Consider the following 24924-nt stretch of genomic DNA (forward strand, 5'->3'; position numbering starts at 1 on the left):
ATTATACTGCAAGGAACAAAATGGTCTTTGTGAAGAAGCCTTTAAATTCTCCAGGATCGTCAATGCCATTCAATTAATACTAAAACAACTGTGAAAATTAACAATATAAGACTTTGAATGGGATATTTGTTGAGCGTTCATGTAACATTTGTGACATCACTTGAGCCTGACGGTGACACAGAAGAAAGAGAATTTAAATCTGCAACAATAACGGAGACAGGGAACAAGAGGTGGGAGGGAGGGGGAGGGAGAGGGGGAGGGAGGGGGGCGTGTAAGAAGACAAAAATAACAAAGGCATGTGTCTGTCTCTCCTTGGTATTTTCCACTCTGTTACATAAAATCCCTCCTTCCCTTTTCTCAATCCCTTCCTCGCTCTCCCTCAACTCCTCCCTCCTCCCTGTCATTGGTCAGCTGGTCAGCTCCACAAAGCCACAAACTTGTTCTCTCCTCATCCAAGTGGCTCAGAGTCCACTGAGGGGAAGAGGGGAGCGGGGAAGGAGAGCAGCGGCGTGGCAGTCAGCATCAGTCACTTGGAGCAGAGGCGGTGGGAGATGATCGGCAGCCTCTCTGCTGAACTCTCACTGGGCTGAGCGGCCGTCACACACTCACCATCTCTGATTGATCATCCCTGATTCCTACGACTACTCCAGCAACAGCATGAGCTCCTCATCAGCCAACCTCCACAACAAACGCCTGCCCTGTGAGTCATTTTTAAAACTTCTAAACCTTTTGCAGAAACTCAGCTTTTAGCTCCTTTGGAGATTCAACCACAAGTTTGCTCCATTAACACAGTTGTTATTTTTAGATGTAGAGCAGGACATTAGAGAGGAGAAAATAATTCTCCATATTTGGTCGCCAGGCGTACAGCAGACGCACAGACTGAACATTTAAGGCAAAGAAACAGAAACTCAAGCTACGTTTCAAGCATCACATGTCTGGAATGTGCACTGATGCAGCTGAGGTGAAACCCCCACCGTTTGTCCACATTGTGTATTTCACATATCACCTTCTAAACTGTCAAAAATCCTTTCTTATGTGAAATCCAGTGTCTATGTTATATTAAATGGTGTGAAATGAATGTCAAGGAAGTGAGGAAAAGGCACTAGTTGACCATATTTGAGGTAAAAGCTGTGTGTGTCTGTGTGTGTGTGTGTGTGTGTGTCAGATACATTGTAGGGGCCGGTGTGACAGCTCAGCCAGTGTGTTAAATAGCTGCCGTTGTGTTGATGTTGCCTGAAGTGATTGGTCCAAGTGCTATGCCAGCCAAAAAATCAGACAGGAATGTTGAATCATCTCCCTGAGTAATGTTCACTAATACCAAATGAATAGGTCACACTCTCTTTGCACAGGAACAGGGATGCGTTCCCACACACACACACACACACACACACACACACACACACACACACACACACACACACGCACACTGAGGCAGAGCTCCAGACAAAGATCTCTTATTTCTAATGGGATTGTGCCTGCAGATCTCATCAGAGTCGGCTGACTGCGGCGGGGTCTGCAGCTCGTTCCACAGACACACCAACCCAGACAGGACTCACAGACCTGAAATTGAATTAGTCCCAGTGAGATCAGCGTGTGATTTCATGAGGCTAAAAAGAATCAGGGCTGCGAGTCCAGAGAAGACATCTCCCATCTGTTGCTCTGCCTCGCCGCCTCTGCGGCCGCGCAGTCCGCTCTGTCACGTTTTGATTATTGTGGGAATGTGCCAGAGAGCGGCACATGGCTGTGCTGTGGAGTGAAGGAGTGACCAGCTGTTGAGAGAGTGTTACAGATGGCAGGGTATTGGATGTAGAAGGAATTGTTTCTATTCTCTATATATTCTTAGCCCAGTCCCCGTGGAGATAACCCGGATAGGGCTGAGGAGTCGATTCTGTTTAATGAGCTCATTAGAGGGGTAAAAATCCATGTCATGTACTGTCTGTATCTTTAAATGATCACACTCTGAGGAATACATAGAGTTTCTATCTCCGCTGTGCTGCTCTGCTTTCTAACCACCGCAGGATTGTTGCCTACCAATGTGAGAAAGCTTCACAGAGGGCAAATACACAGATTATTCTGCCTTGTGGCGTGTCAGCACTTTAACTATATGTGTGTGTGTTTCTGTGTGAATACGCTGAACAGCCTTACATGGTTGGCTGAATAAAGTTCCCATCAATTCAACGGTCTAAGCCGTGCAGCCCTGGGGACACAGAGCAGCTCCTCTCATTAGTTTTCTAACAAATCCATCTACTCAGTGTTCAGCTGAATCCTCCGGGTATAGACGGCACTAAGGCCTGCAGGCATACACAGAGAGTTCAGAACCCTCAACGGACAGACAATAGCAATTCATCATGTGAACGTTCTTGCAAATGTGTAAACCATGTAGGACAAATTCAGCTGTTTGATCAGTTACTGATTTGCAGATTGTTCACTGGGGCGCTTAAATTGCTGGGAGGAAGAAATGTCTTATCCCTCTATCTAGAAAAATACAAAAAAAAAGTTGTTTTTTTTTATTTAGCAATCAACAATGACTCTGTGTGTGTGTGAAAGGGATCGATGCAGAGAACTTTAACTCTGTGGTTCCTCTCAGCTCTACAGAGGGATCAAATGATCTTCAGTTCATTGTTTTGGTATTAGAGGCTGTAACTTTACTGTTTCATTTCACTCTCACACAGTTGTTTTCACCTTAAAATCCGTAAAAACCCGACCTGCCCATGGCAGACCAAGGCAAAGTTTAGTGACTAGCCGGTTAACACAGTGGAGCATTTACATTCCTACAGAAAAACATCCATAACCGCTGCGTGGAGAGGCAGCATGAGGGTTTAATGGTGAAAGAACACTTTCTCTGATTGCCTCGCTGTCTTGTTAAGGCACAGTTAGACAGAGAGGATACTCGGTCACCCTCCCTGAGATCATTTCAGGTTTTTTTTAGTGTGACTGCAGATTTAATTATCTGATATAAATGTGACAGGATTTTCTGTGCTCAACTATGTTGCCATGTCCTCTGTCAGACTGTTGACAGCCACTCCAGATGCACTAATGATTACTGATACACTGATTCTACAGCCCTTGCAGAGTTTTGAGCATTATTGGCTAGTTGGATTGTTTTAATTAAATTCTAGTATTTATTAATAGCCATTCTGGAAAAGAGGATTATTCACTGTAGAGAAAACATGGGTATGTCAGCACTGTCGGCTGATGAAGCCTATTGTGTTGATCAGAACTCATGTCAGTCTGCTTGTGGGCTTATGGAGGGCAGTGGGACAAGACACTGACCTACAAACAGTCCCATTGTCAGTCTGGGTGTAATCCAGGCAGGAGGGAAGGAAGGAGAGGGTTAACACTGATGTCATTGTTGTCCAGACGGACTGGGCTGATGGTGCTGGACACTGCTTTGTCCCAGAGAAAACAACCAGATCTAATATGCAAATGGGAACGCTCAAAAGCATGAACTGAGGTACAGACCAGACAGGCACACAAACACACATCAACGGCTTGTATAAATAATTCACTGTCCTTGCAACTGGAGCCCAGTGAATGGCAGCTCATTTGGAGAGAAAATAAGGAGTGAGAGACATCAAAAATGATAGCGTGAGACAGAGCAAGAGCATCTTCTCCAAAGATATTATTGCCCATTTTACATGCGTGGCCACGTGTCTGTTCCACTTTACTTCATGGCATTTTCTCTCCTGAGGAATGAGAAATAGATCCAGTATAAACAAGCAAAGTGATGGTTTGAAACTGCAACCATTAGAAAACAGAAACCTGTAAAACAGCAGGAGTGGCAGCTCTGGGGATGTGCTAACCAGGATGTGCTCAGGCACTCGGCATCTTTAATGTTGTGATAAATTAGCACATGCAGTTTGTCACTGCAGCTCAGCTCTTGCCGATAGAGCAGGATAAATCTTCTACCTGTAGAAGCGGTTGCAGCACTGTTCTTCATAACCACTGAGACACCATTAATTACAATAGCAGCCCCAGCAAAGAGACCGACCCGCTAATGACCAGCTGTAGACTGTTAACAACCTGCTGCTGCTGTTGAGGTCAATACTGTGCTGGAAGCTATGGAAGAGCCTCTCAGTAAAAATAACAAGACGTCCTCTTTAAACTAATGAGCCCGTGCAGAATTCCTTCTCTATCCTCTCCATCTCCACAACCCACACCCCTGTGTTGACTCACTTTTGGCTAACCTCTCTTTACCACCACGCTCTAGATTTTTTAAAGACATCCTCCTCCTCATTTTTAGCCTTTCTGTGAGTGTTCCTGTCCTGCCTGACCTTTCCTCCCTCACTCTCCTTGCTAACTTTCTGTGTTTACAGCCATTCATTGCCTTCTTCTGCACCCTCTCTCTCTCTCTCTCTTGACAGAGTTGGGAACCCATCCATGTGAAATAAAATCTCTCTCCTCTGACAAAAAGTGTCTGGGTAGAAAGGGCAGCCAGTCTATTTGCAGGGGCCTCAGCCCAAACAAGCGTTACCTAAGAGTTTCAGGTCCGTCCGAGGAGTCGATGGCTGTCTTTGTGTCAGCAGATGATCATGCCTCGTCCATTTAATATACATACAATCACACTGTGCGTGAGAGACAAAAAGAAGGAGAAGAAGAGGACACTGACACTGACATACAGAAGACAAAAAAATGACTCACTCACCAATACGCAAAGAGATAAATACAAAGTGAAACATATAATTGAATACATAATTTATAAATAGGTGTTTGTAATTAATTGGGAAGTAAATACATCTTTCTATTTATTTTGATAAATCTACATTTCTACTTTAGTTATTTATATATACCTGCATCAGTATGTTTCAGTGATTGAAATAGAAATGCAGAAAAAGGAAATGGAAAAAAATCATAGAAATAATGTGAAATAATGCAAAAATAAACTGATTTATTTGAGTCATTATTAAATGTTTATTTCTGTATGTATTTCTTATCATTTATTCATTTTTTAATCTAATTTGTTCATTGACTGCCCTCTTTGATTATTTATTTGCATACTTATTTTAGCATTCATTTATATATTGTTATTCTAATCTATTATTTCTATATGTGTTTATTGTTTAGTTATGTATTGGCACTTTCAAAATGTTATTTCTATATGTGTTTTAATATCTGTCTACATATTAATTCATTCATTCATTTCTTACCATATTCATTCATTTCTGTATATGTAAGACATTGTATGAATAAGACTGTTGTTTGGGAACAGCCACAAAGCCGTAAGACTTTGTTTTGCTCAAACCACTGACATTGCATTTCTTGGCAGTCTGCTACTTCCACCTAATGGTGGGATGGCTGAGGCAAAGCATGGAAGTGTGTGCCACCATCACCAGAGCCCTTAAAACAAGGATGCCCTCATCCATTTGTGTAAAGAAGCCACTTCTCAGAAAAAGCCTCGGCTTGGATGAACAGACTCAAACTAAGAGTCTGGCAAACTGCTCTATAATCAAAGCAGAGGAGGAAACGATGGTGCCCACTGGGGTTTCTGTTTAACTACTGTTTACTGTGGGGTTATAGTCATAGCTGCTCCCTCAGTGTAAAAACAACAGGCTCTTGAGAAGAGGCGGTTGACTCCGCTCTGTTCTGCCCTGACCTTCCCTTTCCCGTCACAGGGGAGTCTGCCACAGAGCTCACATTTTCATTTAGCACAGCGATGGGCTAATGGCAGCCTGTGGGTGACACCGAGCCCTCCTGTCCCTTCATTTAGCTTTCAGATCAATGTGTTGCCTGTGCTGGTGTTCTGCTGGTGCTTCTCAACAGCGTTTCAGGGTGCCTTCCTCAAAAACATGACAGTGGAAAAAGGCACATGACGTTCAGATGCTAAACAGATGCAGAGAGTGACCTGATTCTTTGCATTTATAGATTTTGCACTAGAAAATATGCTCTGTTTTCTCTGTTTGGAAAAAATATGCATTCAAAGGGAAGACAGAAGAGCACTGAATGATCTCTGTATCGTCATGTGGGGATGATGCATTATATCTGCTGGCAGCTGAGCATGGGTCTTCTGAGAAGTCTGTCTCATCATGACACAGTTTTCATGGGAGTTTAATTGGGGGGGGGGGGGGGGGGGCAGAAAAAGAAGAACTTAACATCTCACGATCAGTTAAGGATGTATTAAAGTAACTGAAGGCTCAGTTTCGGTATTTACCTTCTGCTACATCCAGTGAGTTCCTGTAAATCATGTCTAAGGAGTGCAGGCCAGTCCCGTTCCCCTGCATCTCTGCTTTTGTCCGGCTCTGAATGGGCCCTTTCTATCTCTGCCCCCTGAGCGGAGGATCTGGGTTTGTCTTTATGTGGGGAGGCAGAGCGGCGTGCATGCATGTCCGGTCTGCTGAGTCTGTCTCTATCTTTCTGTCTGTCCCAGTCATTCTGCACATCCAGCTGGTCCTGAGCCCTGATCTATGACCTTTTCTTTCTCAAGTCCCTGAGCACCCAGAGGAAGGAAGGAGGGGGAGAGAGAAATGATAGAGGGGGAGACAGAAAGGCCAGAGTGTGAGACAGACACATGACATGACATGACATGACATAACATGGGGGGAAGAGACAGAGACAGGTAGGCAGACAGAAAAAATGAAAGAAAGCTAGAAAGAAGGGGGAGAGACAGAAGACAAAAAGAGAAACAGAAGAGGTAGACAGAGGGACAGAACGAAATACTGAAAAAAGGGAAAAGGAAAAAGACAGACAGAAGGAAACTGACAACAGGAGTCAAAAAAATCAGAGAAAGACAAATACAGATGGATAGATGCAAAGAAAGATGTCAGGGGGAGAAGAAAGACGGGAAAGCCAGAAAAAAAGATGTAGCAGAGAGAGAGGTAGAGAGACAATGTGAGAAAAAAAGACAGAACCAGAATGAGAGACAGAAAGACAGACAGGAAAAAAAGACAGAAAGTGAGAGAAGAAAACAGAAAGAACAAATGAAACAAGGCAGAATATCAGGTCAAGCTCCAGCCTGCAGGTTGTTTATCTCCCCGCTGTGTCTCTTGAGCGGCCACAGGCCCTTCAGACATCTTGTGGTATGAAACTAAAGACTGGGTTGTGGCGGGGCTGCAGCAGGCCAGACATGTGATCTCATGTGGACGCCGCGGCCAGGGTTTTCTTGTGACAGAGGATTTTCCCATGCGAGTGGTTGCACTAATCAGAGGTCACAGGGGTCGTCCCCGGACAGGGAAGACGTATCGATCAAGGTGATTCAGTAGAAAAAAGAACTGGATAGGGAAGCAGAATTGATTTGAGGATATACATCTGTAGCTAACCTTTAGCTCTCCCCAGGTCTCAGACTTTAAGTGGAAACAATCAATGCTGTGATCAATCAGTGTTAAACTAAGTGGGGAAAAAAAACTCCAGGATAAGCAGTTTGTTTAAACCTGTAACCTGTCAGGAAAAGCATCGTTTTCTTGGAGACGTTTGCAGCACAGATGGGCTATTTGAGTCCTGCCTGCTCTCCTTTTACAAGAAAAGAAAGGAAAGTCATTCACCCAGTACAAATCCAGTGTTTTGTTTGACATGATGTCCTCGGCTGGTCACGTGAAACAAGGAGCTCTTTTCATCCAAACACACATGTCAAACAGGCAGCTCCTGATTGTCACTGACATCCTGCTTTGTCAGCGCTGCTCCCTTCGACAAAAGTGTTCCTGATTGTGTAACGATGCAAGGAGAAGAGAGCATCACAGCCTTGCAGCCTCAGACGTCCACACAAAGACAGAAGTGCTGCAAAGACAAAATGCCATGAAGATGACTGACACGGGAAGAGCAACGTGCAATCGTTCCCCTGCCATCTGAGAGGATCGTTTTTCTTCTGGAGGACTGCATCTACGAAAGGAATAGCATCCTGCCGGCTGCGCAGGTGGAATCTCCAACATCGCCTCCTGCAGGGGCCTTGTAGTCACATCTGCTCCTGTCTCTGTTTGGTGAAGAGCAGTGATGGAAATTACTAAATGTGGAAAAATAAGGTCGTTTTACACATCAGAATCTCTCAACAGGTCTTAGTGAGTCAGCTGAAAGTCAGCGTCTGTTGGGATTGAAGACTACATGTTTGAAAATGAGAAAAATGTGGGGGTGCAGGGTTAGAGAGATGTGAGCCAACCAGACCTCTGGAGCTCACTCCTCATCTCTGCTTGAGGCTGGCATAACACACCTGAATCTCCAACCAAACTGTCTGTGGTTAAGTTGCACTGTGGGTGGTGTAGGCACCATGTTTTGACAAGGAAGATGAATAAAAAAGACGATATCTCTGGTTTTGCAGCCTTGGTTTTGATCCTTTTTGTTTTCTCAACTGTCCATTGTGAGTCCAACTGGTGTACTCTCTCAGCTTTCAGAAAGGTGATCAATCACTGTAGTTGGAGGGGCATTCTTTGGCCCTGGAGGAAGTTTCAGTAGTGAAAATAGCTCTGATGATGTCACCGGGCACAGGAAGTCTTGTTGTGAACTACAGCTGTGGAGTGTAAAAGATGGAGTCATTTACTACTCAGGGAGACTCAAACAAAAGAAACTGATTTTGCATTATTGGAATCATTGGATCTGGAATCTCTGGAGCTTGAACCATACTCGGCACTAAAAGGCAAAATACTCCAGTCTCTGCTCTACTGATATGGATTACTTTTCAAAATGCATCTCTTGTACACTCTATCTCCTCCAACCACTTGGTAGGCAGCCCTTTAAGAGAAGAGAAGAGAATGATGAATGATGAGGAGGAAGAGGGAAGATGAGTGAGGATGACAGGAGCAGTCAGGTGCAGAGAGTGATAATAAATAACAATAAAAAACTTTATTAGCACCTTTTATGCAAGAATTTCAGCTCAATCAAGAAATCTCATACATCAAGTACTTCACATAACAAGATAGAAAGAAAGGATGGAAAATGAATGTTTGTTTTGGGTGTTTGACAAAGTTATATTATAATAAAAAGCTTTATAATTTCAAAACAAGCCTATGACAATATGGTCACTGTGTCAAGGCAGACATTGTCAACTCATCACTTTTTGCTGTCAGTTGGCTTGTAGATTTTTATGTTATCAGTCCATAGGGAATCCCATTTATATCTGCACACACACACACACACACACACACACACACACACACACACACACTGTATGCCCATAGGTGCTGTCAGCCGGTCCAGCCCTATGGTCTGAGTTGTCCTCTTATTCCCTTCCCTCCAAAGCTGTCTGCCTATCTGATTGCAGTCCCTGTTCTGAGAAGGCAGGATGTCAAATCGGGCAAAGCAGAGCTGCAGTGACAGGCGCGTGTCCTTCCGTCACCACAGACATGTGCCTGGGCATGACTCGTGGGGGGGACTGCGCTGATGCAGCAATCTGAGGGTGGCAACCTGTTGCTGCTTTTAGGCAACATCTACATTTTTGGGATTTACAGTTTGCCGCATTACCCTGACTGCAGCAGTTATTAAGTCATCACTGTAGTTGATTATGCGGCAGGTTGTGTCAGTGGGAGTCTCTTTATATTGTCAGAGACAACAGAAGATCCCTGGAATCCTTTCTTTTCCTGGCATTGTAAACATCCTGAGCTGAACGTCTTTCCTCCATCTCCCAGTGGTGTATTTATAGAGCTGCTGTGACTGCTGCTCACAGCCTGGATAATCTTGACAGTATTCACAGTTTAGACATGGCTTGAAAGCCTTATCCAATTAGCCCAATCCCTGTCTGCAGGTTGCAACAGCTCCTCAAAACGGACTCTCCGTGCCCCAGTGACAATGAGTGCAAAATATGAGGGGGGAAACAGCGGAAATGCACTTCGTATTTAAAGACTGCATCATGTCGGAGTATGTGCTGAAAGATGTGATGTGTCTTTTTCTATAAAATGAATGTAAAGCAACAGTTTGCTTTCTGGATGAAAGTTAGATAAGAAGATCGATACCACTCTCATATCTGCAGGGTAAATGTGAAGCTACAGCAAGGATGTGGTTAGCTTAGCTCAAAGACTGCAAACAGAGGAAAGCAGCTAGCTTGGCTCTATCCGCCCACCAGAACCTCTGAAGCTCACTAGTTAAAACGTTATACCTCATTTGTTTCATCCATACAAAAACCCAATGTGTAAAAACAAATAGGTGTGTTCAGTGGGCTTTAGTGGTGCTGGTAAGCTGATTCTGTTACCTTTAGACAGATCCAGGATAGCTGGTTCCCTCTGTTTTCAGTCTTTGTACTAAGCTAAGCTAGCAGGCTGCTGGCTCCAGCTACATATTCCCCTTCAGTGGGTTTTTACTGTAACACAGAAGAACCGCTGGAGGTGAACAAATTGCGCTACATGTCCTCTGCCACTTGCTCATCATAGTAGGTGTGTCAATGCTTGCAGGTAAGCCGCCTGCTGATTAGCATATACTTTGGCAGTTTTTCAGCAAATCACGCTGAGATTAAGTTCGCTCTGAATTACATACAGTTAAGGATTTTCAACTTTACTTCAATTTTTACGTTACTGGTGAGTCCCACATTGCAATGCCTTAATGCCTTGTGAGAAGATTTGCTTGTGTCCCATAGAAAATGAATGGGTGGGAACTTAAACTGAGGCCAGCCTCTCCTCAAGGAAGCAATTTTGTATCTTTTAACTCAGTTGTTGCTGTCTTTGTATTTTTAATCTACTTCTATATGTTGTTTTTCTTTGCATTGACATATATTGTAGGAAATGATTAGAGATTTGATATCATCTCATCAGTCAGTGGAGGCCATAGTCTCAGGCAGTCACATCACTGAGCTGAGCACTTCCCCTCTCCTCATTCCTCTTGCAGTCACTGCAGCAGTTCACCCCTCCACTCACACACATTGGACTTGCACTTAACTTTATTACAATGATGCTGATGAGGGGGGAAATAGGATCGCAGCACGGTATCTCAAAGAAGATCAGCTTTGTAAAGGACCTGACAGCTTGCTTTTGCAGATGAATCTGCGGGTCTGATTTTGGAAATGTTCAGGCTCGGACAGCGTGTTTGATTATTGTTCTGACAAAAGCAACAATTTGATCTGTTTGTGTTGACAGAGAAAGCAGCGAATCAGTGGAATGAATCATAGTAAAGAAAGCTGAGTGGCAAGTGGAGACAGTTGTTTACAGTTAAGATGTATCATCAACATATTTGATTAATTATGATATATGTGATTTTTTGTTACACCTCCCTGTTATGTTAAATTTCAAAAGGCAATCTCAGCAGTCCATGAAAAGGAGATTCCACTTCCTTATATCTCTCACTTACAGCTCAATGTCTCCCCCTTCTGGATACCAACATTTGACCCTTGTGTGTCTGTAAGAGGTGTCTGACTGTATCACATCATAGCCACGTAATCTTGCTGACTGGCACGCCTGCCTGCAGATTGGAGGAGCCGGTCTGTGGAATCCTCTTGTGTAGTGTTTGACTGGAATGCAGCCTCACATGTTCTCTGGCCTCTAATCTCCAGGTATCAGATAAGGCACTTTACCCGAGCTGCTATCTAACTCCTTGTCCTTCTGTTGTGATCGCCAGCGGAGACCGAGCGTGGCCAGAGGCTCCCAGATGTGGACGCAGCACAGCAGCTTAAGTTGAGAGAGAGGCAGCGTTTCTTCGAGGAGGTCTTCCAGCATGATGTCGACGTTTACCTGTCCTCGGCGCACCTTTGTATCCGAGACTACAAGAGGCGTGAGTTTTGCAAATCAATAAGCACAAACAAACACACGTTCATGCACAAATGCACATCATTTCATTCCAACCCCTCTCCTGCAGCTCCAATTGGCAGCATCTCCTCTATGGAGGTGAACGTGGACTTGCTGGACCAGATGGAGCTGATTGACATCTCTGACCAGGAGGCTTTGGATGTTTTCTTCAGCTCTGGGGGAGAAGAGGGGGTGCTGGCCTCCCCACTGCCAGGTACGGCAAACCAGACATAGAACAAAGATTACAAGACAGACTGCACGTTACATCCCTAACAATATTTTCTATCTGACTTACAGTCCAAGGAAACAACAACGACCAGGAGGTAATCGGTAATGGACTCTTTCGACATGTCCTTGAGGGTCTTGAGGCCAAGTCCCGCACGTCCTCCACATCTTCAAACTCCTCTTCCGACAGCCAGACCATCAATGCCGAGGGGGCAGATACCCCTGTAGTCAGGTCGGACGATGAGACACACGCCAGCACAGTCAAGCGAAGAGCTGTGCCTCAAGAGCTGGAGAAGGTGAAAAGTCAGACTCCATCACCGTCATCATAGGATGCGCCATCTCCACATTAGATGCTCACCTGCAGCACGACAGCTGACACCGTGGAAGGGTGCAGAGAGTTGACTTTGGTATCCGAGCTAATGAAAGAGGCCTCTCAGTTTCGACTGTCTTCCACACACTGCCTCCTATCGCTGCTTTCAACCTTTCCTTTGATTCATGAGTTGTTGGTTGGGTCCTGTGTGTGGTTTGGAGGTGGGGACCATGAACTGTAAATATGGAGATTTCCAATGAATTCTCACCTGCTTTCATTCTTGTCTTGCCATGTTTTGAAGGACATGTGTTCACCTGTTTCTGACCCCACGGGACTCGCAGTTGATGAACGCAGACTTTTGTATTTTGTATGTACCAGTATTAACACAACCCAAGACAGTAAAGCAGTGACTGGAATGAAAAATAATAATTGGATGAAGTATGTCTTGAGGTGAAGTTAGAGGTAGCAGGCTTCAGATTATTAAAATGTACTGTTTTTGAAAGCAACACATCGTCCTGCCAATGCAAATTCTGTTTTCTAGCACTAATTTTAAACAAGTCTCTCACAACATTTCTTTGTTTTAACAATAAAGGAAGAAAATATATCCATGTGTTTCTGAGAATCAACAGAAGAGTTGCTGGTTATATCAAGGTGCTTTGACGAGTGTGCAAGTCCTTAACTGCATCTAGACAGCAATTAAAAATGATGCTTCGGGGGAAGTTTAAAGACTTCCCCCGAAAACCCAGATGCTGCAGGGCAGCCTCATAAAAAAAGCAATGTCAAGTTTGCCGAGCACTGATATTACATGTATGTTGAATCACAGCAATCAGATGTACAGTAGAAAAACAGACGTGACCTTCTTATCAGTCCTTTGGAGAGAGCAGCGATTGCTGTAGCAGATACAGGGTCAGCAACTATAAAGCAAAAAAATCTGAAGTCACATCACTGCAAACATTGTTCAGTTCTCAAGAAAACCTTATCAGTAAAGAGTCACACGCACGCACACACACACACACACACACACGCACAGTTAGTTGTGTCGGTTAGTGTATTCGTGTGTGGGTGTGTAGAGCACAGAGGGCAGGGTCTTGTCTTCCTTTGCTCAGAAAAGTCAGTCCTCAAACACTCGAAGCTTGGATTTACAGAAGTAGCGTCATGCTCTGCTTCCTCCTCCTGGTACGTAGCCGCATTGACTTCAAACCTTCCTGAAATCACTTCATTTAAAATCAAATGCTTTGCTTGATTTTACAGATGTTAGTTCATTAATGGCAATAAATTCATTTCACAGTTACTTGGGATATTTATATTTCGTTATTGGGGAACAAAACCTTGACATTTTACTGTCTGAAATCACATAATAAGGCAGCAGATGTGGATTGTTATCCATAAAAACGGATCACTTGTTTTTTTAATATCATTTTCCTGCACTCTGCTGGTCTGTAAGTTCAAGGACAGTCTGCACAGTTGATGTTTCCATGCAGGTAAAATGTTTTCCCACAGAAGTGTTGCAATAAGTCAGCAGTTATTTGTTTAAATTGTATCTCTTTAAAGCATGCACAAGAGATATAAAAACCACACAGTATCCCACTGTGGGTAAAAAAAAAATATCTGTGGAAATACCTGTTTACACTTTATGGGAACTGGTTCACCAACTGTGCATTCCACTTTGCACTGTATGACTCGCATTGAAAAGACTGATTGTTGGTCTTCCAGTTTTATTATTTGTCAAGTACGACATGCTCACAGCAGCTGAGCCGTCACCGAAGGTCCTGGATCATTGACTCTTTCACAATTGAGGAGGAGCACCCAGGGCCCTTTCCATATGTGCTGGGCAAGGTGAGAAAAGCCCTGAGTAAAGAATACTAGTCAGACTTCATGTCACCAAATACATAGTGTCACCAGAAAAAGCTATGTATTCATTCTTAAACCCAAATACCAAATTTCATCAATCGAAACACCTATTTTGCTTTTAATGTAAAGCTCTTAAAACAATCTTTAATTTGCTGTTTTTATTTGTTTGTAAGGAGCGTTCTTTGACACCTGCAGTGAATTCTTCAATCTGAATCTCTTCTATCCAGATGTACATCATGTTTTTTCATCATAAAAATGTATAAATGACTGATGTGAGTCTTCCTAAAGCTGACTGTAAAGCGTTTGACGTTGTGTTGTAGATAAATATCAAGCGGGACTATGGAACATACTTTGACCTCTTTGGGGAAGGAGTGGATGAGGAGCCAAAGGGAGTCCTCTCCATTGATGATTCTGGCACCGTGTTTGTCCACAGGGCTGTGGACTATGAGGAGAAGACAATGCTTAAGGTTAGGCTCGACACATAAAACTTACCAACATCTTCTCTGTACTGCAGGAAACCTCCATATATGCTGTACATATGCGTAGACGACTGTCTTAAGGTAGACTTGAGAAAATGTACCTTTTATATCGTATCACAATTACCAATATCCAAGAACATCATCACACATGACTCACTTTGGGCCACATCTTTTAATCCGTAGCTGAAATTTGAGGCCAGAAAGACAGACTTATCTATTGACACTACCTTAGGAGTTGAAATTTCCATACTGGACATCAACGACAGCCCTCCACGCTTTCAGAGGGATCTGTACGAAGTCAGCATTACTGAGGAATACACACAAGGTAAAGAATATAATAAACCAAACCCCCCCCCCCCCCTTTTTTTTTTTTTTTTTGCTACCTACAATGTAAAGTACGCTCCTTTATTTGTTTCTGAACAGTCTAAAGAGTGCCATCATTTCCCAACAGGCTCCCATCTCCTGACGGTTCTCGCCTATGACAGAGACCAGAGAGGAACATCAAACTCAGCGTTCCACTATGAAATCAAATCTGTGTCTCCAGACCCTCTCGACACTGAATTCTTCATCGAGGAGTCTGGATCAATCTCATTTAAAGGATGTTTGGATCGTGAGGCAAGAGAATTTAAGAAATATGACAGGTGGTGTTCATTCAAGTATGTACAGCGTGCTTGATTTGAGCAGTGTCTAAATACATATTTTTTTTAAAAAAACTTAACATATGTCAGTTAGAATAACCTGCAGGGTACTTTTATGGTAGAGGAGTTTTTAAGGAAGTCAGTTAGTTTCCGTATGCATCTCAGTGACGCTGGATTTGTTGCAAAACTTACTTCATATTTGCAACGAAAAGGTTGCACCTGAAATGAAAACACATTAAGAAGAATATTTATGTGCAAGGTGATTGAGCTGCTATATAGGAAAGAAATGCAAGTTAAAAAAAAAACAAAACTATGAACTACTTAAAAAACTATGAATCTGTCTTCATGTTCTTGTATTAAGGTGGCTGAAAAGTTTACAGTGTTGGTAGTGGCCAAGGACCATGGAGAAGTCAGTCTGTCCAGTTCAACAACTGTTGTCTTTCACATCCAGGATGGCAACAACCACCTCCCAACCATCACTGGACAGACAGTAGGCTGTCATCACATCACATGATTTCTGCAGATCACACAGCTCTTCATGCTTTTACACACGCATGCTGTTGCCATTTGAAAATATGGCAGGAAATCAGGCTTCACTCAAAACATTAGTCTTTGAAATTCTATAATGATGGGTAAAAGAAAAAGTTTCATTTTTTAAAGAATATGATCTATAGGAACAGAAAATGTAGAAAGTTATTAAATTGCCACATTAAAAAAAAAAACTTAATTGTCAATGGAGTTTCACAAAAAGTAATTTTCAAATGTAATCAAGTGAGTCAGCAAGTAAAAATGCATTACAATATAAAAAACACAGAGACAGACAAGACAAAAAGAACAGAAACCAAATTAGTCTCATTAATGTGACATAATTATTTATCCTCCTGAGAACCAAGGGAAAAAAAAGTATCTTTCAGTTTCCTGCCTCTTTGGAGCTAAAACAACAACTCACAATTTAGAATTTTGTAAAAATATTTTCATTTTAGGTTTTACAGCATGTCCGCTGTAGTGGACAACAGAACGATTTTACCATAACAAACAAAATCATAATAGGCTGACAAGAAAACAAGAATGTCAGTCCATTTTTGTAATGAAACTGAACATTTGGTCTGTATCTTTTGTTGAACTGCTGAACAAAATTGACATTATTAAGCACTGCTATTATTTTTCCTAACAAAAAGTTTAACTGAACTCTGACTCCAATTTATGATTCCTGACATGTTCATAAACAAGAAAATATATGATTACCATAGTTAAAAAAACAATATCTTAACAATATTTGACTTACCTTTTCTCTTTTCCTGGCATTTGCATTTTTCTGCAGTCTCCATTTTGTCTCAGCATGAAAACAAAGTTCCCCTCATCCCACCCAAACATATGAGACATCATTGGAAAGGCCAGGATGTCCTCTACTGAGCACACCAGGACTTAGTAGGGTAGCTCAAATGAGTCAAAAGATATAGAACAAAACCTGCATTTATCCAGCTCCTTTCAAACATATCAGATCTATGTGCTAATAAACAACAATCAATGCTTGTCAACTTCAAGTAAACAAGGACGAAAAGCCTGTGTATGTACTTGACAGTAGCAGTGGGAAGTACAGATAACAGGTTTCTACAGTTTTTCCTCTTGACCTCTGAACCCAGGGCTCTGGCAAAATAAAAGAAAATGAGACGGGGACCTCTCCTCTGCGGCTGCATGTGACAGACGAGGACACCTCGAACAGTCCGGCATGGAGAGCCAAATACACCATACAAGGTGACGAGGGGGGGCACTTTAAGGTGGAGACTGACCCAGATACCAATGATGGAATCCTGACAGTAGTAAAGGTAAGTATGGTTTAGCTGCATGCTTTACATTACAGTGCCACCCATCTCTACTCTGACATGTAATTACTACACAGCTGCTTGTTACAGTACAACTGCTCAAACTTGAAATGTCTGAATTCTGTGCTTGAACTGAAACTGCTGCATGAGTAACAAACACAATAAATAAATCCAACGTCATTGTGTGATTTCAGCCTTTAGACTTTGAGGCGGGAGCACATAGGCAGCTGTCCATCTCAGTGGAAAATGAGATGCCATATTTCTCCTGTAAAGTGATGGAGAGGACGTCCTCAGGCCTCTGGAAAGTTGCCACCAGTTCAGGTGATGATCCTGGTGCAGGTCAGCCTCCCTCTGTTCAAGTCCTTATTGACGTTGAGGATACCAACGACCCGCCGATGTTCAGTGTGACTGCCAAAGAGGTCAAGCTGGAGGAGAACGCGCCCAGTGGAACCTGGGTCGGGAAAGTGACTGCTGTCGATCCCGACTCCAGCCACGCAAGTAATTTTGTGTAAGTGGGACCCTTACTACAACGTGTTTGAGCTCTTATCTGGGACCTGCCACAATAAAAGCAAATTGTGTTTGTCCACAGGTACAAGGTAGGAAATGATCCTGCTGGCTGGGTGATGGTGGATCCCCACACAGGAGACATCACAACACTGAAGACACCTGACAGAGAATCTCCTCATGTCGTTGACGGTGTCTACACCATCTTACTGAACGCAGTGGATGACGGTAAGACTCTAAGTGTTGCTGCGGGCATGGAGACACACCAAATATTTGGGATTTTTAGGATGAAGTAAAGATTTCAATCTAATCTCCATTGCTTTGTGATGCCATTTTTTCTTCTGTCTTGGACAGGTAAGCCACCATTAACAGGTACAACCACAGTGAGCATCCACGTGACGGACCAGAACGACAACGTCCCTCAGCCCGTAGTGGACAATGTGGATGTGTGTGTGTCTGACAGCCCCACCACTACAAACATCACAGCCTTTGACCTGGATGGAAACCCCTTTGGAGGGCCTTTCTTGTTTGAGCTGCTGGGGGAGGTCGAAGGAAAATGGAAACTGATGCCCTCACATGGTAGAAACAGCTACACTATGAAGTGAAATACTTGAACACACATTTTAAGAAACCCAACCATTTACCTGGATAATCATCTCTCACAGGGTACACAGCTGGCTTGGTGAAGGATGCTGGTGTGTATGCTGGCCCACACACAATTGATCTGAAGATCTCTGACATGCAGGGGGAGTTTGGCATTTATAAAATAAGCGTGACTGTGTGTGACTGTTCTGTGACGGCCGGCTGCCGAAGCCGCAGAGAGACCGCCAAGACAGTAGCCGCTGGCGCTATCGGCATCGTGTTTGCCTCACTGCTTTTACTCTTGTGTAAGAAGCTGAATCGTTGCCTTCAGTTAATGTCGGAGTATACTTTAATATGTGTTGTTACAATTCTGATAAGTTGCTGCAAGTTGAAGTTTGTCCTGTGCGTCTGGCCGACAGTTCTGCTGCTGCTGGCAGTCGTCATCTCCTGCAAAAAAGAGTTCACCACTTTGCAGACGGATAATTCCTCTGGAGAAACCCTCCTTGCATCAAACATTGAGAGACCTGGATCAGACTGCAAGGTCACTGCTCAGAAATGTTTGCAAACAAAGCAGTGATACATTTCCAGATTTCTTTTCATGGAAACACCGGTATGTTTTCTTTTCCTTTAAAGCTACCTGACTGCATTCTGACAGTGTCCACTGATAAGACACAACACGACGCATCTGATAGGCAGAGTCTGCATGAGGGCACGCAGCACGGGCATGTTTCAACAAAGGTGAGTCCAGGTGGAAATGATATTGGCAAACTGCGTAGGTTTGTGTCTATTTGGTATGTGTGAACCTACTGTTCTTTAACTTGTTTATCACAGTTGTTCTAATAACTGGTGCAGCATGTTGATATTGATTTTGCTGAACTCTCAGCCCTGTGTATAATACCCATATTGCACACCTATTTTTGTAGATATCTATGGTCTATTTATGTCAGTTACATTTCAAGCTCAGATGATTAAGTCATCGTTTCTTTTTTCTTTCAAATCTGAGTGCGATTTTCTATTTTTATTTTACTGTTGCCTTTATGATCATATTAAAGGCTTTTCTTTCAAATCACAGCTGAAGGCTTGCAATACAAAAATCTTATTTTCTACCTGTAAATTTCAACAGGACACAGAGCACAACTTCATCTACAAACACTCTGAAGAAAAACGGGAAAATATTTCCTACTTATTCAGTGAGAACTGGAACCAGGTAACACGCACTGATTCAAGGAACTGTGCATTCAGACACTTTCATCTTTGCTCCACACTGTTTCACTCTTTCCTTCAATCTTAGACAACGTGGAATTCTTTAGTAGCCAAAGGCCACCACAGTACAAACCAGGTAAAGTCGCTCTTCTTTGGTTTGTACTAATTACTTTGAGGCAGCAGCTGAAGGAAATGAACTATTTGTGTAAATGTTTTGTTTGGTACAGACTGAGGACATGAGCACAATGAATTTCCAGAAATGGAACTCAAGCTATGCGACAGATGCCGCTCTCCTCGCCCTTCTTCATCAGGTCAGTAACGCACATCCAGTATCACGTCTACTCTGCTGCATAAGGCGGTCAAATGAGCACTGCATTTACACCTGCCTTTGATTTTCTGCTCCTCCTGCAGAGGCTCTCCTCTCTCCGGGAGACAGAGGAAGATCTGCTGGACTATCAGCCTCACCTCTATGCAGATGAGGGGGACTCAGACAACATCTCAGAGCTGGAGAGCATTTTCATACCTGATGATGATGATTCGTTCCACGAAGCGCTCAAAGATTTGGGCCCTATGTTCAACCAGCTGGCTTGTATTTGCAGGCTGCCACATACACAAAACTGAACATATTTTTCTACAATATTTCTATTCTTGAGAAGGGAACAAGCATTTTTTTTTTTAACTGCACAGGCCGTTTTTTTTTTTTTTTTTTTTTTTAAATAAATGGTTGATGGATGCAAAAAGTTTAGAATTTTTTAAAAAAGAAAACCCTTGGGATTCTGTCTACAATTTGCAGCACCAGAGAAGAAAAAGGCCCTCTGTTAATCACATGTATTTAATAGCAAAGTCCTCCACAGTTTTCATTTTACAAGTAGGGAAAAATAAAGAAAGTACAGCTGTCCCCCAAAAGCAATTTGGAGTTACATTTGGACAATCAACTAGGCAAGAATTTTAACCATTTCGTAAAAAAGAAAAACAAAACAAAACAAACAAAACTAAACTAGGTGCCTGCTGGCCTGTTGAAAAGAACCACTCCACATTGCATTTTACCAATCCATCAATTAATGAATGTGCTTCTAGCATACAGCTGTTCAATTAAAAAGAAACTGCTCTCCCATTTTGATACAACATAAAGGTTCAAAGTACAAAATTCCCTAAATGCAAATATGGGATAAAGAAAAAAAGAAGAAGCTTTGCTTTAAGTGCTTCAAATAAAGGGAAAAAAGGGAGGTACTTTTTAAATAAGTAGAAAACCACAATATTTACAGAACAAAAATACAATGAGCCTTCACACCCTCCCACTACCAACTTTTGGGAGGGGTCGCTGCTCAGTGGTGCTCTGCCCTCCGCGTCCTCGGCCCCTGAATCCCCGACCTCTCAGGAAGCGGCCAGGCACACCAAATGTTTCCATGTTCAGCTTTTTCTCCTCCGCCCAGGTGGTTCTCCTGAGGATGGGGGAAAAAAGAAAGCTACATTGTGAGCGTAACAAACCCCTGAGCTTCACGAATATAAAACAGCGACAGTGACATCATCACCTGGGCTTAATGTCTGATGAGGTGTTGTCGAAGAAGCATTTGGCTTTGTCGTAGTATTTATCTCCCAGAGTTCCCTCCTCCTGCATGCCCTGGCTGTCCTGGGCCTCCCCTGAATCCACCTTTTCAACTGCGGGATTCACAAAAGAGAAAAAACATATTCACATACACACCCATTAAAATTGCTCTATATTGTGTCTGCAGAGACGTGATTGACGGATATCTATTGAAGTAAACCTACCTACAGCCTCCTTCGTGAGATCATCTTTAAACTGAGCGTTCGCGGTTTCAAAATCAAAATCTGAATCAAACTGCAAAGTTGTGGCCTTTGAGTTTTTCACAAGCAGCTGGCCTCTGCTTCTGTTCCTGGACCTTCGACTGCCTGCACCGGAGAGTTCAGACACACACTGCTGTAAAACTGGTGGAGTAGTAATTCAGAACAGGCTCATGTGGTCCTGCACGTCAATTCTTGTAATCCATTTCTTACAGTTGAGCAAAAGTATTTACAAATCTCCTGCTGCACTTCTGCCATCATTACATGTTTCTTGGAGCGGTCAGTACAAAAATACCCATTGCTACTCTGTCAGGAAGAAATAGCTTTCAGTATGCATTTTTCATTCTGATACCTTGTTTTTGCCTTTGTTTCTGGTTCTCAGTGCCTTGGCCTTGAATCTTGGCTGCACTCGGCTGAGATGATGCCCGGCCTAAACAAACAAATTCAATGTTTATTTTCATAATCTGAGCTGGATTAAAAAGAAAACAGATGCAATGCTAGAAATGGTGATTTTTCTTATATGTTATGAGATGCTGTTAAATTTGCTTACTGGTGGGTACATTCTCCTTCTGAACTTGGGAAGAACGCCGACCAGATCGCTGGGTTGGACGAACAGGCTGCTTTGCCTGTGGTTGGATTGAAGTTTTTCCCTTTTTCTGGGCAGCACTGGCCAATGGCACGGTCTGGACAGCCTGTTCGACCATAGGAGCTCTTCTGGCTGGGATGCCGTGAAATCCTGGTAACGAGGGAACAGGGACAAACATGACGGGGCTCGATCAGCTGCTGACCCATGTGAGGAACAGCCACAGACACTAGATAGTGCTGGAGAAATACCAAAATATGCCATTTCTTAAAGATCGGTAACTGTACCCATGCCCAGTGCTGCATTGTACTGCTGGTTGAGTAGAGAACTAGCAGCCAGCTGGTTGTAGGTGGGCATCATGTCTCTGTACGGACTCCAGCGTGGGTGATACGCAGCAGAGGAGTTGCCAATGGATGACTAAGATCACACAAATGAAGACAAAGGAACTTATCTTATGAGTTGTGAGTATTGTGCCGTCTGATTAATACTATCGATAAAGTGGAAATGACTTTGAAATGTGAGCCAAACCTCCTGGAGCCACACACCTGTACAATAGCCGGGTCACGAGGCAGTCCATGCGGTTTTGGTGGTTCAGACACAGTGATGTCTTTGATGTCACTTCCTCTGAAGATTATGTATTCATAAATTTCATCTTTGGGTGGCACCGGTCTGTCTGTGTGCCGGTCCTCTGTGCCATAAGATTTAACTGTTGGGAATTAAAGTTAATTAGGTTTTGTTTGCCTCCAACATACTTAGTTCAAAGTAATACAGAGAACTAAAGCGAGACAAACACAGGTGTCACGTCCAGCCCCATCAAACCTACCTTTGGCTAAAGCAACTGTGGACCTGTCAGTGTCGACAGAGGACAATATTCCCTCATACCGAATCTGTGCCTTGGATATCAAACTTATTTTACTGCCAATGTAAGGCGTCCCTCCTGCAGCACTCATGATTCCACTGAAGACACGCTGTCTAAATCACAGAGCACACAAAACACCCATCTGATAACTCTAATCAGCAACGCGCACAATCAGCACACCTGCGCGCTTTATAAGATTACCGGTGACGCTCCGCTTCACAGCTGGGTCACGTGCGCGTGTCACAGGGTTAGTTTCTTTCGTTAGACGGCGTACACCGCGAGAAACAGCACTGTCAGGCTGTGGCCTTGGTTAGACTGGACAATACTGATACAGTGACAAACACACGGGGGACAGGCCAGTGGCAGCAGGCTTATGCCAAGTGTACACGTGCAGAGGGATTTCTTAAAACGAGGATTTTCATCCGTTTAAAAGAAAAACCCCCATTCACATAAGCATATTTTTTGAAATCTCCGTCCATATGAAAAACGCAAAAACACAATAAAAGCACTGTCAGGAGCGTGCCAAACCAGCAGGTGGCGATACAACCCTCACCTACAGCCATGTTGGCCAATCAGAAGTCTGAAAACAACGATTACAGGCAGGTTACCTGACACAAATGTCCAATCCTACCAAGAGGATGACATGACCCACCTGACGTCAAACACAGCTCTGACACCACAAGCCAAAAAGTCTGTTTTCCTCGTCTACATGTTTCTAAATATCTTCACCCTGGAAGGACTTTTCCAAAAGCTCATTTTTCAGTGACTTAAAACTGCATTTGTGTGTGGACGAAAGACCAAAATGCATAGAAAAAGCTACTTTTGAGAGGCTGGAAAAAACTATTGGTGGCAGGCCACCTTCACATCTCTCAGCTTATACATCTTCATGTCCCTTCCATCTGAAATGTGAGTGGTGGAGGAAAGGAAGTGACACAAGGAGAGAGAGAGTCGAGGCAACAGGCATTTATCAAAATGAGACATCCTTCGAGGTGTCATTTCAAAGCATCAGTTAAATATGACCAGTGGCACAGCTTTGTCATCTGTCTGTTGTTTTCTTATAGCCTTCGCATTAATTTTATGATGTCTGTCAGATGAGCATAACAATGCTTCAGACAACTTCTATATTCAACTAAGAACGTGGCATAATGTGACTAGAATGCATGAACAAATGAATGCATTGTATTATGTGATGCATAATATTTGTTTGTATGGAAAGTACTATACAAATAGAGTGACACGCACACACACACGCACACACACACAAACACACACATATATACATATATATATATATATAACAACTGTCATCACAGGACTATACCTCTGGAAGGACATTTGCAGACCACATGGACAACTGACTACTGTATTGCAAGATAACATACAGCAAATTTGTGCAAGGGAATGTTCTTCTTTATGATAATTAAATGATAGCAGCTGGGTGCACTTGTAAACATCATCGTCACAAAAAACACAATATTAAGGTGACATGTCATTATACAGTGTGGTTAGACACAAACAGGGAAGGGGCAGAAACTTTCAGTGAATATTCGATCACGAGAGGAGATGAAGAGACTCAAAATGGAGCAATAAGAAGAGCCCCTTCTATGACAAAGGCATGAACTGCCTTCACCATAACAAACACAGGAGGTAATGACTTAAGTGATTGAAAGACTAAGAAAGACCACAGAAGTGGTTTCTAATTTTAAAATGGATATTCAAGTTTATGCTATTCAAGTTTTCTGTTTCACTTCCATTTTCAAACTGTCATTTCACAATATCAATTACATAGGCCTATCTTATAGCAGGTTTCCTTTTTCATTTCAACATTTGTATGACCTAATGATCCTGAGTGGTAGAATATGTTTATTTGCCAATTTTCTCTTTTAATTTTGAGTCAAATTCTATAAACTTTGGAACATGCAAAAATCCTTATGGCTGATTGACATTGATAAAAAATAAAATCATTAATTGGGACTGGGATGCTCTAATTGTTATGAACACTGTACAGCAGAAAAGTACTTTGTAATAGTTGTGTGGTACACCTCTTTACATTCCTACCTCTGTAAACTGGTAACTTTTGATTAAATGATATAGTTCATTTGGATTTATATTTCATAAATACAAATGAAAATAAACGCAGTCTTGATGTTTAAGTTGTGCACTCATCTTAAAGTCAGCGCCAGGGAGTGTACCCACAGTAAATCCCATGACTGCTGACGGCACAGTACAATATTTCCTCTCTAAAAAGAGGGTGGGGCGCCCTCAAACGCCTCTTTACAACAGCAACTTCACTTGCTGGCCAAAACACTGCAGCCATCTTGCACGGCGCATCGAGAGTGATTAAACTCTGAAATTTGGCTGGTTAGCTTGCTGTAAACCCCGTTATTACTCTACTAAGAGTCACACGGTACAATTCTGAAACGGAACAGCTATGACG

The 24924-nt window shown here is 42.8% G+C and overlaps 3 protein-coding genes across 3 annotated transcripts; 2 read left to right on the top strand and 1 right to left on the bottom strand.

Annotated features, from left to right (window-relative positions):
* The first annotated feature begins 454 nt into the window (after positions 1–454).
* Positions 455–12766, top strand: LOC143333599 (dysbindin-like). The gene is made up of 4 exons (XM_076751711.1): positions 455–700; positions 11461–11613; positions 11698–11841; positions 11925–12766. The coding sequence occupies exons 1-4, from the start codon at positions 658–660 to the stop codon at positions 12179–12181; spliced, it is 597 nt and encodes a 198-aa protein (XP_076607826.1). The 5' UTR covers positions 455–657; the 3' UTR covers positions 12182–12766.
* A 141-nt stretch (positions 12767–12907) lies between these two features.
* cdh27 (cadherin 27) lies at positions 12908–19972 on the top strand. Its single transcript, XM_076751725.1, has 17 exons — positions 12908–13338; positions 13876–13998; positions 14334–14480; positions 14676–14817; positions 14944–15107; positions 15492–15620; positions 16774–16956; positions 17148–17461; positions 17543–17685; positions 17812–18036; positions 18123–18344; positions 18459–18580; positions 18673–18777; positions 19163–19246; positions 19331–19378; positions 19470–19553; positions 19654–19972. The coding sequence occupies exons 1-17, from the start codon at positions 13318–13320 to the stop codon at positions 19861–19863; spliced, it is 2466 nt and encodes an 821-aa protein (XP_076607840.1). The 5' UTR covers positions 12908–13317; the 3' UTR covers positions 19864–19972.
* A 93-nt stretch (positions 19973–20065) lies between these two features.
* LOC143333590 (protein LSM14 homolog B-like) lies at positions 20066–22752 on the bottom strand. The gene is made up of 8 exons (XM_076751699.1): positions 22452–22752; positions 22174–22334; positions 21916–22045; positions 21596–21781; positions 21398–21475; positions 21013–21153; positions 20775–20901; positions 20066–20684 (listed from the first exon to the last, which is right to left on the bottom strand). Exons 1-8 carry the CDS (start codon positions 22576–22578, stop codon positions 20528–20530), a joined length of 1107 nt encoding a protein of 368 aa, XP_076607814.1. The 5' UTR covers positions 22579–22752; the 3' UTR covers positions 20066–20527.
* Between the last annotated feature and the right edge of the window lie 2172 nt (positions 22753–24924).

The sequence above is a fragment of the Chaetodon auriga genome, chromosome 2, assembly GCF_051107435.1.
Source record: "Chaetodon auriga isolate fChaAug3 chromosome 2, fChaAug3.hap1, whole genome shotgun sequence".
Taxonomy (NCBI): domain Eukaryota; kingdom Metazoa; phylum Chordata; class Actinopteri; order Chaetodontiformes; family Chaetodontidae; genus Chaetodon; species Chaetodon auriga.